This window comes from Astyanax mexicanus, chromosome 15, assembly GCF_023375975.1.
Source record: "Astyanax mexicanus isolate ESR-SI-001 chromosome 15, AstMex3_surface, whole genome shotgun sequence".
In the NCBI taxonomy this organism is placed as follows: Eukaryota; Metazoa; Chordata; class Actinopteri; order Characiformes; family Acestrorhamphidae; genus Astyanax; species Astyanax mexicanus.
The window spans coordinates 4,467,121-4,480,627 of NC_064422.1; the positions used below are offsets into that span (position 1 = coordinate 4,467,121).

At 45.9% G+C, this 13,507-nt stretch overlaps 1 protein-coding gene across 4 annotated transcripts in view; it reads left to right on the top strand.

Annotated features, from left to right (window-relative positions):
- LOC103040198 (butyrophilin-like protein 2) overlaps positions 1–13,507 on the top strand; it is a 275,510-nt gene that overhangs the window by 151,690 nt on the left and 110,313 nt on the right. For all 4 annotated transcript variants that reach the window (XR_007424467.1, XM_049464769.1, XM_049464767.1 and 1 more), the window contains exon 7: positions 3,568–3,642. Coding sequence is in view for 3 of the 4 variants with exons in the window: in XM_049464769.1 (XP_049320726.1) it covers positions 3,568–3,642 (75 nt within the window). In the remaining variant the exon portion in view is untranslated. The remainder of the gene's footprint in view (positions 1–3,567; positions 3,643–13,507) is intronic.

The following is a 13,507-nucleotide window of genomic DNA, read 5'->3' on the forward strand; positions in this document are numbered from 1 at the left end:
ATCGAGTGCCCTGAAATTGAATAAATTTCGTGAATTGCTTGGTTAGCCCTGATGTCTCTAAGTTGTCTAGCTAGAAGCCCTTCTGGTTTTTCCCCAAGTTCAAAGTATTTCCTTTTAAGTTTAAGAAGAAGATTTTCAACTCTCTGATTGAGAATATTGTTGTATTCAAATTTATATTGCAGGATTTGGTTGTAGACTTCAGTAGAGGGAGAAATCGCATTTTTGTTTTCCAGCGTGATTATAATATTTTCAAGTTCAGTGAGACGCTTATTTAATTCTTTCTTTTTTGTTGCTTCAAATGCTAATATATGTCCCCTGGTTACTGCTTTAAACGTTTCCCAAAGAACTGTATCCGAAACATCCTTAGTATCATTAAATTCTAAAAATTCTGAAATCTTAGCATTCATGTATTTAATAAAAGTAGTGTCTGAAAGAAGGTTAGGATTAAATTTCCAGTGATATGCAGGCTTAGTGATTATGTTCTGTAGTGTAAGGGTGATCGGGCTATGGTCAGAAATTAGAATGGGATGATATACAGTAGAGTTAACCCTTGGGACTAACTCTGATGAGATCAAGAAATAATCAATCCTAGAAAAAGATTTATGTACAGGAGAGTAGAATGAAAAACCTTTAGTAGTTGGATGCTGTAGTCTCCAGATGTCTACAAGGTTAGTAGACTTAAGTAGAGAGTTTAAGATCTGAGCGGAAACTAGAGTGGGTGATGTTTTGGCGGATAATTTATCCAGGTTCGAATCTAAACAACAGTTAAAATCTCCCCCAATAATAATATTATCTGATGAGGTGAATGGAATAATATTGAAGAGATTGCGAAAGAAATCAGGGTTGTCATAGTTAGGGCCATAGACATTGACTAAGGTCAAGGGAATGGAATTAATGTTTCCCGAAATAATGATATACCTGCCTTGCGGATCTACTTTCATGTCCTTCAGTTGGAATGGGACGTTTTTCCTAAAAAGAATTGCTACACCACGGGCTTTTGATGAAAATGTAGTTTGGAAAGTTTGAGATATCCACTGTGTTCTCAATCTGGCTTGATGGGAAAAATCTATATGAGTTTCCTGTAGAAAAATTATATCCGCTTTCAGCCTTTTCAAGTGTGCAAAGACTTTTCCCCGCTTAAGGGGATGGTTAATACCTCGAACATTCCAAGAGGCAAGTGTGATGTTAGTTAGACTTATATCAGTGGTGAGTACCATTTAAATTGGAAGGTAGAAGAATAAGTGTATCCACCCAGAGGAAAAAATAATAATAATAATAAAAAAAAATAAATAAAATAAAAATAAAAAAAAATAAAAAAAATAAAAAGGGGGAAAAAACACACCACGCACATCTTGAGTTTTGATATTCCTGAGAAAAAGTCAGTAAGAACGAACGTAACCTTATACACCCACCCACCCAAACTCCGAACAGACCTATTTCCACCCTGGAAATGTCTAAGTATACCCATATAACAGGGACACAACCGCTATATAAAGAACTCTACGCTAAACTGTACTGCGGGTGGAGGAGGGTCCCCAGGACGAAGTGCCAGTTATGTGAGACTAGGAGAAAGAGGGAAAAAAAAAAAAAACTTAAATCTTCCTAGAGAATCCGATTACAGAGTGGCATATAAGTAGAGCCGTAGAAATAGGAGCAATAAAGAACGTAACGTATTTCCTTCCTTGAGCATTTTGATTATAGTCAACTTCAGAAAGTCAGTGCTTTACACAGATCGAAAAAGAAGATTGTGTAGGACCTCCCAATACAGGTGGACTTCCAGTTCCTTAGATCTTGCCTCTGGTCCTGCATATTGTCTTATTTTTTCAAACACAGAGGGGAAGGCAAAAAAAAACCAAAAAAAAAAAAACCCCAAAGGTATTAAAATAATATAATACAATTCGGTCACCGATACGCACAACTTGCTTTCAAAGTTCGTGTAGTATAAAGAGATGCAACATTTTCGGTTGTTACCGAGGACCAACACACTGTAGTGGCCCGATAAGGAGTGAAGCGCTTAAGTAACCTGTTGCATTCTTGATTTGATCGACTTCACAAAGTCATCAGCCTCAGATGAATCGTGAAAAGTATGTGACTGGTTTTCAAAGGTTACCTGTAGCCGCGCGGGGAAGCGAAGAGAGTGTGTAATCTTTAGATTTCTTAACTCTTGCAGTGTTCCTGTAAACTGCCTCCTTTTGTCGATCACTGAGCTGGTGTAGTCCGGGAAGATAAGGATTTTGTGTCCTTGAAACAGGAGCGGGCCCGCGGATCTCCTTAGACGTAGAATCTTTTCCTTGGTTTGGAAAAGGTGTATCCGTGCGATGATGGGTCGTGGCCTGGCACCCTCCAGCGGGCGCGGGCGCAGCGCTCTGTGAGCCCGGTCCACCAATAGCGGAGAATCGAGATTACTCTCGCCGAGAAGCTTGGGTAGAAGAGCGGCCACAAAATCAGTGACCCTAGAACCCTCGCTCCCCTCAGGGACACCGATGATTCGGATGTTATTCCTCCTCGATCGGCTCTCCAGGTCGTCTAATTTCAGCATGATCGTAGCGTTCGCTTTTTCCAGCTCTTTCAGCGCAGATTCCAGGGAGTCGATTCGGGAGTCATGGGTTGATACCGCTTCTCCCAGGGAGCTCAGGGTTTCTTTGAAGTCCTTTAGCTCAGACCGGACAGACGTTAAGGTAAGCTCCAGGTTACCCAGACGTGAAGAGATATTTTCCAGCGGATTTCGTAGCGAGTCGAACAGGTTCTTAGCCCACAATGGCGGAGAGTCAAGTTCAGTTTCGCTTTGTTCAGGTAGCCCTCGTGGTGGTGAGGCTGAGTGTGCCGGAGATCGGTTTCCGGAGTCCTTGGGAGTTTTCGCAGATTTCGGCGGCATTTTGTAGCTTGTCGATCTCAGAGAGTTTCCAAGTTGTGCTAGGAGTCTTTAGCCGTCAAATAAACATAAACTTAACAAAATAAAAGCAGAAAAAATCAGTTTAAATAATAATGGCCTGGAGACCCTGGCTAACACACGTCTACACCATTGTGTGCTCCCTAACGCCCCCCCATCTCGTAGGGCTTTAACTGGGAAAGTTAGAAATCCCCAGAGTCATTGTTAGACCAGATGCCATTGACTGGAACTCAATCCCTGAATCTATTTATGAACATCTGGGATTATCAGTGCATCAACAGTGCTAAGCTGCACCACAGACTGCCCAGGAGCTCACTGATGCCCTGATTCAGGTCTGGCAGTTTTTACTGTGATTTCCAGTAAGAAAAATCTAATCCCAGCTTCGATGGGTTAAAGGTTGTGGATTGTGTGTTTTTATGATTTTCTTTTCTAATAATTACACAATTTATATCAGTAAAGATCTCCTACCTTCAATTTTTGTCCATTGGTTGTTGTGTGATTTAGAGGTTCCCTTAATTTTTTTGACCAGTGTATATTGTGATACATACGTCCAAAATAAACAACTTTAATACGTTTTATTTTATTATCACTCTTCATTATTCATTAAGTGCTGGAGCCGTGAATGGTATAGGAAATAAGTATAATTAGGTTATAATTGTACATTTGTTATTTTACAGTTCATGTCTGTAGATTCATTAAACGTTCAGCGGTTACATTGGAATATGCTGTGATAACCACTGTTGCTTTTTCAGGTAAGTACATAAAATCTTCATTGACATTGTGCGATTCATTTAATATTTAAAGTGTTTTAAAGTGAACAATATACGGTAGCATGAAAAAGTATTTGCCCCCTTACAGATTTCTTTTGGTTTTGCATTTTTGTCAGATTTTCAGATTATCTAAGCTTTAATATCATCCAAGTATAACTTGAGAAATATAAAAAAATACTTTTTAAATGATGATTTCATTTATTCAGTTTCACTAACCACAATTAGGCATTTTACCTGTTGAATTACCTGATTACATGTAGAATTAAGAAATAATTTAAATATAACCTGTCTGACAACAGGTTATTATACAGTTATTCCAAAAGGGAATGGACAACAGGAGGTCACAAAATAACCCAGAACAACATTTAAAGAATTGCAGATCTCACTTGAGGTAGCTTTATAGAAGAAATCTCTTCCTCCTGCATAGTTTTTTCTAATACACGTGACTGATAATAGGCCAGCTTCTTGGGAGCAGAGTGTACGTGGCGGGTTGTAAGGCATAAAAAGTTCCTCCAGATAATGTGGGGCCAATTCATTGAGGGATTTATACGTCAGAAGGAGAATTTTATAATCTATACAAGATATTACAGGTAGCCAGTGTATGGATGAAAGAATAGGGGGAATGTGATCAAATGTTCTAGCTCTAGTGAGCACTCTTGCAGCTGGAGTTGAATGCATTCAAATTCCCTGTCCTGACTTTGGGCCACAGTTTAAACATAGTCTTAGATGACTATATTTGGATGAACTGTGTTTTTTATGTTTGACTTATAAGATTAATTCTCACTAACAACATGCAGTGCTATACAAAGCATCACTATATACAGGATATTGTCCACATGTTTAAGACTAGCCTTCAAAAATGAATGAGCTGCTCACTCTCCAAGCTACTCTGTAGGAAGTATACCAGATACTAGATACAGTGCTGGCCAAAAGTATTGGCACCCCTGCAATTCTGTCAGATAATGCTCCATTTCTTCCAGAAAATTATTGTAGTGTTACAAATGCTTTGATATTAAAATGTTCATTTAATTTGTCTTCAATGGAAAACCACAAAAATTATTGTCAAAAAGCCAAACTGGATGTATAAAAAATCATGTGATGCTTCTGTAATTTGTGTAATGAACAGCACCTGTTACTTACCTGTGGCACATAACAGGTGGTGGCAATAACTAAATCACACTTGCAGCCAGTTAAAATAGATTAAAGTTGACTCAACCTCTGTCCTGTGTCCTTGTGTGTACCACATTGAGCACGGAGAAAAGAAAGAAGACCAAAGAACTGTCTGAGGAAAATTGTGAGGAAGCATGGGCAATCTCAAGGCTACAAGTCCATCTCCAAAGACCTGAATGTTCCTGTGTCTACCGTGTGCAGTGTCATCAAGAAGTTTAAACCCCATGGCACTGTGGCTAAACTCCCTAGATGTGGACGAAAAAAAAAAATTGACGAGAGATTTCACCGAAAGATTGTGCGGATGGTGGATAAAGAACCTCGACTAACATCCAAACAAGTTCAAGCTGCCCTGCAGTCCGAGGGTACAACAGTGTCAACCCGTACTATCCGTCGGCATCTGAATGAAAGGGACTCTATGGTAGGATTCCCAGGAAGACACCACTTCTGGCCTTCAAAGAAAAGAACACGGTCCCTACAGTCAAACATGGCGGAGGTTCCCTGATGTTTTGGGGTTGCTTTGCTGCCTCTGGCACTGGAGTGCTTGTCGTGTGCATGGCATTATGAAGTCTGAAGACTACCAACAGATTTTGCAGCATAATGTGGGGCCCAGTGTGAGAAAGCTGGGTCTCCCTCAAAGGTCATCATTGTCTTCCAGCAGGACAATGACCCAAAACACACTTCAAAAAGCACTAGAAAATGGTTTGAGGAAAAGAACCAGAGACCCATAGAACGCCTGTGGAGAGATCTCAAAATGGCAGTTTAGAGAAGGCACCCTTCAAATTTCAGGGACCTGGAGCAGTTTGCCAAAGAAGAATGGTCTAAAATTCCAGCAGAGCATTTAAAGAAACTCATTGATGGTTACTGGAAGCAGTTGTTCTCAGTTATTTTGTCTAAAGGTTGTGCTACCAAGTGTAAGGCTGAGGGTGCCAATACTTTTGTCTGGCCCATTTTTAGAGTTTTGTGTAATGTTTTTGTCACGATGGGGTGTGAAGGAGGAGGAGGACGTAAGTGCAAAGATAACACTTTATTAAATAAACAAAACAAACACAGAAAAGAAAACGGAATACATAAACTAAGGCTAAGACTAAGGTAACGACTGGGATATAAACACAAGGCTAGGCTACTAAGGCTAAACACTACAAACAGGATACACGGCAAGATATACAGACTAGAAAACACAAAAGACTCGACACAGCACGTACAAACAGAGGGGCTTAAATACAGGAGGAACACCTGGGCAGGGCTGATGAGGGGGCAGGGCTACAGATAAGACACAGGTGAGAACACTGATGGTTAGGGCAGGGCTAAGACGTGACAGATACACAACAGAAACACGTGGCTGTGAACACATGACAGGAAAACAGAGGGGAGGAGCACTAGGGAACAAATGAGGGAGAAACATAACACAGACTTAGGCTAGGGTGTAACATAACCCCCCTTCAACGGCGCCACTACCAGGGGCGCCGAGAGAGAGGGAACAGAGGAAGGGAACATAGACGGGACTAACGACCGAACAGGGGCTGAGACTGGACATGAGACTGGACACGAAACGGGGACAGGACCTGGAACGGAGACGGGATAGGGGACTGGACAGGAAATGGAAACTGGACAGGAGACGTAGACCGGGCAGGGAACTGAGACTGGGACTGGACAGGGGGTTCAGACTGAACAAACGACTGGACTGGGGACTGAGACTGGACAGGGAACAGAACACAGGGCTGAGACTGGACAGGGGGCTGAGACTGGACAGGGGGCTGAGACTGGACAGGGGGCTGAGACTGGACAGGGGGCTGGACACTAGACAGGGACTGGACAAAACTGGACAGGGGAACTGGAACCATGACAGAGACGGGGACAGAAACAAATACAGTGACTGGGACGGGAACAGAAACACCACCGGGGACAGGAATGGGAACAAACACAGACACTGGGACCAGGACAGGGAGAGACACGGGAACAAACATTGGTGGGTGCCCAGGACTGGCAAAAGTCTGTAGGGAAGTCCAAGGAGCCAGCCTGGGCACAGTTCTGGGGGCAAAGACAGGAGGCCTCGGAGCAGGCCGGGAATAACGGGGCTTGGGACCAAACATTGATCTGGGAGTAGGCTTGGGGGTGTACAAAGTTCTGGGAGCAGGTACCGGGTCAGGGGCAGTGGGTACCACATGGGTGGCAGGCACTGCTGGTGCTGGAGCTGAGGCTGTAGCAGCGGGAGCTGCTGGTGCTGGAGCTGAGGCTGTAGCAGCGTGAGCTGCTGGTGCTGGAGCTGAGGCTGTAGCAGCGGGAGCTGCTGGTGCTGGAGCTGAGGCTGTAGCAGCGGGTGCTGCTGGTGCTGGAGCTGAGGCTGTGGCAGCAGGTGCTGGAGCTGGAGCTGTGGCAGCAGGTGCTGGAGCTGGAGCTGTGGCAGCAGGTGCTGGAGCTGTGGCAGCAGGTGCTGGAGCTGTGGCAGCAGGTGCTGGAGCTGGAGCTGTGGCAGCAGGTGCTGGAGCTGTGGCAGCAGGTGCTGGAGCTGGAGCTGTGGCAGCAGGTGCTGGAGCTGTGGCAGCAGGTGCTGGAGCTGGAGCTGTGGCAGCAGGTGCTGGAGCTGGAGCTGTGGCAGCAGGTGCTGGAGCTGGAGCTGTGGCAGCAGGTGCTGGAGCTGGAGCTGTGGCAGCAGGTGCTGGAGCTGTGGCAGCAGGTGCTGGAGCTGAGGCAGCAGGTGCTGGAGCTGGAGCTGAGGCAGCAGGTGCTGGAGCTGGAGCTGAGGCAGCAGGTGCTGGAGCTGAGGCTGAGGCAGCAGGTGCTGGAGCTGGAGCTGAGGCAGCAGGTGCTGGAGCTGAGGCTGAGGCAGCAGGTGCTGGAGCTGAGGCTGGAGCAGTGGGTGCTGCTGGTGCTTGAGCTGGAGCTGAGGCTGGAGCAGTGGGTGCTGCTGGTGCTTGAGCTGGAGCTGAGGCTGGAGCAGTGGGTGCTGCTTGAGCAGGTGCGGCGGGTGCAGCTTGAGCAGACGCGGCGGGTGCAGCTTGAGCAGGCGCGGTGGGTGCAGCTTGAGCAGGCGCGGCGGGTGCAGCTTGAGCAGGCGCGGCGGGTGCAGCTTGAGCAGGCGCGGCGGGTGCAGCTTGAGCAGGCGCGGCGGGTCTAGGAGCTCGTGACCTGGGAGTAGGCACAGGAGCAGAGGCTGGACCCCCATGCACATGAACTGGGGTAACAGCGGGCACAGGGTCAGAGGCGGCCGGGGCCGCGGGAACTGGGTCAGAGGCGGCCGGGGCCGCGGGAACTGGGTCAGAGGCGGCCGGGGCCGCGGGCACAGAGTCAGAGGCGGCCGGGGCCGCGAGCACAGAGTCAGAGGCGGCCGGAGCCGCGGGCACAGAGTCAGAGGCGGCCGGAGCCGCGGGCACAGAGTCAGAGGCGGCCGGAGCCGCGGGCACAGAGTCAGAGGCGGCCGGAGCCGCGGGCAGCGCTGAAACAGAGGCGGTGGGAGCCGCGGGCAGCGCTGAAACAGAGGCGGTGGGTCCTGCTGGCGTGAGCGCGGCAGGCACCGCGGGTACAAAGTCAGAGGCGGCCGGAGCCGTGGGCACAGAGTCAGAGGCGGCCGGAGCCGCGGGCAGCGCTGATCCAGAGGCGGCCGGAGCCGCGGGCAGCGCTGAAACAGAGGCGGTGGGTCCTGCTGGCGTGAGCGCGGCAGGCACCGCTGACGTGAAGGCGGCTGCCACCGCGAGCTTGGAGGCGGCTGGCACCGCTGGCGAAGAAGCCGCTTCAGCGGGAGCTGAGAGTGCGGCTGCCGCCAAGATCCGGACTGGAGCCGCAGATTCAGCAGAGGGCGTGGTTGTAAACACCGGACCGGAGCTTGCTTCCGGAGCCGGAGTCGACGATCTGGAAGCCGGCCGGGCTGGTGAGCTGGAAGCCGGCCGGGCTAGAGAGCTGGAAGTCGGCCGCGCTGGAGAGCTGGAAGTCGGCCGCGCTGGAGAGCTGGACGCCGGCCGAGCTGGAGAGCTGAAAGTCGGCCGGGCTGGAGAGCTGAAAGCTGGCCGCGCTGGAGAGCTGGAAGCCGGCCGAGCTGGAGTGCTGGAAGTCGGCCGGGCTGGAGAGTGCGGTGGAGCTAACATGCTAGTTAGCTTAGCTGGAGCTGGGCCGACACTCTCCACCCCAAGGAGAGGCGCCGGGAGCAGTTCATCCCCCCGAATTAGCTCCGCGAGGAACCGGAGATACTCCAGGTCCGCCTTCCTCGTGGCATTCCACTTTGCTACGTCCATTTTTTGGTCGAGTCTTATGTCACGATGGGGTGTGAAGGAGGAGGAGGACGTAAGTGCAAAGATAACACTTTATTAAATAAACAAAACAAACACAGAAAAGAAAACGGAATACATAAACTAAGGCTAAGACTAAGGTAACGATATAAACACAAGGCTAGGCTACTAAGGCTAAACACTACAAACAGGATACACGGCAAGATATACAGACTAGAAAACACAAAAGACTCGACACAGCACGTACAAACAGAGGGGCTTAAATACAGGAGGAACACCTGGGCAGGGCTGATGAGGGGGCAGGGCTACAGATAAGACACAGGTGAGAACACTGATGGTTAGGGCAGGGCTAAGACGTGACAGATACACAACAGAAACACGTGGCTGTGAACACATGACAGGAAAACAGAGGGGAGGAGCACTAGGGAACAAATGAGGGAGAAACATAACACAGACTTAGGCTAGGGTGTAACAGTTTTCATTCTCTTTTGTGTTTTTTCATTGCAAGCAAAATAAATGAAGATATTAATACCAAAGCATTTGTGATTGCAATCACTTTCTGGAAGAAATTGAGTATTATCTGACAAAATTGCAGGGGTGCCAATACTTTTGGCCAGCACTGTATATGTACTGGACTATATCTATGCATATACACTGCTCAAAAAAATGAAGGGAACACTCAAATAACACAATATAACTCCAAGTAAATCAAACTTCTGTGAAATTAAATTGTCCACTTAGGAAGCAACACTGATTGACAATCAATTTCACCTGCTGTTGTGCAAATGGAATAGACAACAGGTGGAAATTATTGGCAATTAGCAAGACACACTCAATAAAGGAGTGGTTCTGCAGGTGGGGACCACAGACCACTTCTCAGAACCTATGCTGTCTGGCTGATGTTTTGGTCAGTTTTGAATGTTGGTGGTGCTTTCACACTCGTGGTAGCATGAGACGGACTCTACAACCCACACAAGTGGCTCAGGTAGTGCAGCTCATCCAGGATGGCACATCAATGCGAGCTGTGGCAAGAAGGTTTGCTGTGTCTGTCAGCGTAGTGTCTAGAGGCTGGAGGCGCTACCAGGAGACAGGCCAGTACACCAGGAGACGTGGAGGAGGCCGTAGGAGGGCAACAACCCAGCAGCAGGACCGCTACCTCCGCCTTTGTGCAAGAAGGAACAGGAGGAGCACTGCCAGAGCCCTGCAAAATGACCTCCAGCAGGCCACAAATGTGCATGTGTCTGCACAAACGGTTAGAAACCGACTCCATGAGGATGGTATGAGGGCCCGACGTCCACAGATGGGGGTTGTGCTCACAGCCCAACACCGTGCAGGACGCTTGGCATTTGACAGAGAACACCAGGATTGGCAAATTCGCCACTGGCGCCTTGTGCTCTTCACAGATGAAAGCAGGTTCACACTGAGCACATGACAGACGTGACAGAGTCTGGAGACGCCGTGGAGAGCGGTCTGCTGCCTGCAACATCCTTCAGCATGACCGGTTTGGCAGTGGGTCAGTAATGGTGTGGGGTGGCATTTCTTTGGAGGGCCGCACAGCCCTCCATGTGCTCACCAGAGGTAGCCTGACTGCCATTAGGTACCGAGATGAGATCCTCAGACCCCTTGTGAGACCATATGCTGGTGCGGTTGGCCCTGGGTTCCTCCTAATGCAGGACAATGCTAGACCTCATGTGGCTGGAGTGTGTCAGCAGTTCCTGCAAGATGAAGGCATTGAAGCTATGGACTGGCCCGCCCGTTCCCCAGACCTGAATCCGATTGAGCACATCTGGGACATCATGTCTCGCTCCATCCACCAACGTCACGTTGCACCACAGACTGTCCAGGAGTTGGCGGATGCTTTAGTCCAGGTCTGGGAGGAGATCCCTCAGGAGACCATCCGCCACCTCATCAGGAGCATGCCCAGGCGTTGTAGGGAGGTCATACAGGCACGTGTAGGCCACACACAATACTGAGCCTCATTTTGACTTGTTTTAAGGACATTACATTAAAGTTGGATCAGCCTGTAGTGTGTTTTTTCACTTTAATTTTGTGTGTGGCTCCAAATCCAGGCCTCCATTGGTTAATAAATTTGATTTCCATTGATGATTTTTGTGTGATTATGTTGTCAGCACATTCAACTTTGTACAGAACAAAGTATTCAATGAGAATATTTCATTCATTCAGATCTAGGATGTGTTATTTGAGTGTTCCCTTTATTTTTTTGAGCAGTGTATATACATTTCTTGGACAGTGTATTCAACCATCCCTGCTGCATGGGTAAATGCTTAACAAAATAAATAAAATAAACTTTCAAATACAAATAATATACTTTAGACATTTGCTGTGCAGTTATTAGATTAAGCGAACAATTACAGTGTCTCCTGCTTGTTAAAGGTTTGGAAAACATAATGTTCTTTAATAAACTGAATGCTGAAGCTAAATTGTGTGTTTACTGATGTTGTTTTATCCCTACAGAAGAAATATGGACTTTTTTTATATAGCACTGTCCACGCACTGTATTAATATACTGTGGGTAGCAATAAAATTATGTATTGTTCTTGATATTTATTGCAGTGCAACAGCCTTTCATTTGAAATGTCTAAAATAATGAAAATTGTCCCGGAGGGTTCATTCATGCATTGTAGGGAGCAAAATCTGCTTTGCCTATTTTAGAGCTTCATGTTCACTGTAAACTGATTAAATGTGTACAATTGTCTATCAGTCATTTATTTTTGGTGTTTTCAATAGTATGTACATATCTTTTGCACAAAAAAGATGTAGTGCAGTCCAGGGTGCGAATTGATAATTGGGGATCAAGTGTTTCTTCGGGATGTAAATGGAAACCAGTCCAGGGCAGGCACGTGCTTTTACGAAACTGAAGTCTTACGATCCTTACAGTGTCTCACTTCCTTACTGTATAATCTACAGCACATAAAAGATAAATCCATTACATCAGCTAATGTAGCACATACCCAGTGATGGGAGTAACGGCGTTGAAATAAACTAATGGCGTTACTTTTTCCAGTAGCTAGTAATCTAACTAACTACTCTGACTGTAACTATAACGCCGTTACCATTTCCCACACCCCGTTACTGCAGGTTTCTATAGCAGCATACCTGTCAAGTCTCCCGTTTTGGTCCGGAAACTACTGTATTTTACTCCTCTTTTTCGCCATCCTCCCGTATTAGTATTTATGAACGTATTAATGAGAGATTATTAAATCTCTTAACGCCAATCATGGTGGCAGTTCAACGAGAAAGTCCCGCCTTTCAGAAGAAACAGCCAATCAGCTTGCTGGTTTTGCAGAGCGCAGAGGAGGGTCAGTGTGGGGAAGCCCACAGGTGGTTATTTTAGATTTCTTGTCAACCTGTCTTAAAATGTAAGGGATACTGAACCTCAGTTGGGCTGGTGGGACGGCTCAAAGCGGGCGGTGGAAAATTTCCCTTATTTTTAAATTCAAAACTTGACAGATATGCAAAAGTAACGCAATAGTTACTTTTACTGGTAACTATTTACTTTTGTAGTAGAGTAACTTAGTTACTAACTCAGTTACTAATTACTTATTCAAAGTAAAGTGCCCAACACTGCACATACCACACAATAACCATTATATTCATAAATTATATATTAAACAGCAAAATCCACAGTTAATCCTGCAAAAACACACACAATGCTATTTCATTAGATTTCTCGCCATTAAAAAGCCACTAAACCCTAAACCATATTTTTTCCATTAATAGAAAAATCTGTTCCTTTGAAGTAATAAAACATTCCACACCTGCTTAAAAAATTAAAAAACCTTTCCTAACCTTTTAGAAAATGCTTTTTTAAAGTGCCTTCTTTGGTTTAACTGTGCAATCAATGATACCAATTTTTCAAAACTGAGCCAGGTGGAGTCAGCTCAAATCAAGGGTTTTAGTGGCCCTTTTAAATTGGAAATTATATTCTACAGGATCTCTCCCACAGGGATCATTTGTTATTTAATTCTAAATGGAAAATAACAATGTAACTGAAAATTCCTGTACAGAAGGATTTGGTCCGTCTCATTCACATATTTTAACACTGGAACTACAATATTAAATGTTAAGGGGAGATGTAGAAATGCTTGGCCATTTTTTATTTTCAAAGTAGCCTAGTAAAAAGATAGAAAATAAGTCTTACCTTCAAAAATTGTAATACACCAGATTACTGTAAAACTACTCATCTGAGTAACTAATTTTCTTGTTCACATTTCCCTTCCACCTTAACAGTTTCCCTGCGTTAAAACGAATTGTCTCTACATTAAAACACAGTTCCCTTTTTAGACTGTAGTAGATGATAAAGTGCTTTAGAGGTTTTACACATTTCTGCTTAGTGTGTGCAGAAATCACAAATAGTTCATATAAAACAAAACGTGGATTCCCATTTGAATGCTTTGTTCCACAACCAAAGAGTGTTTAAAGTCCATATTTAAGAA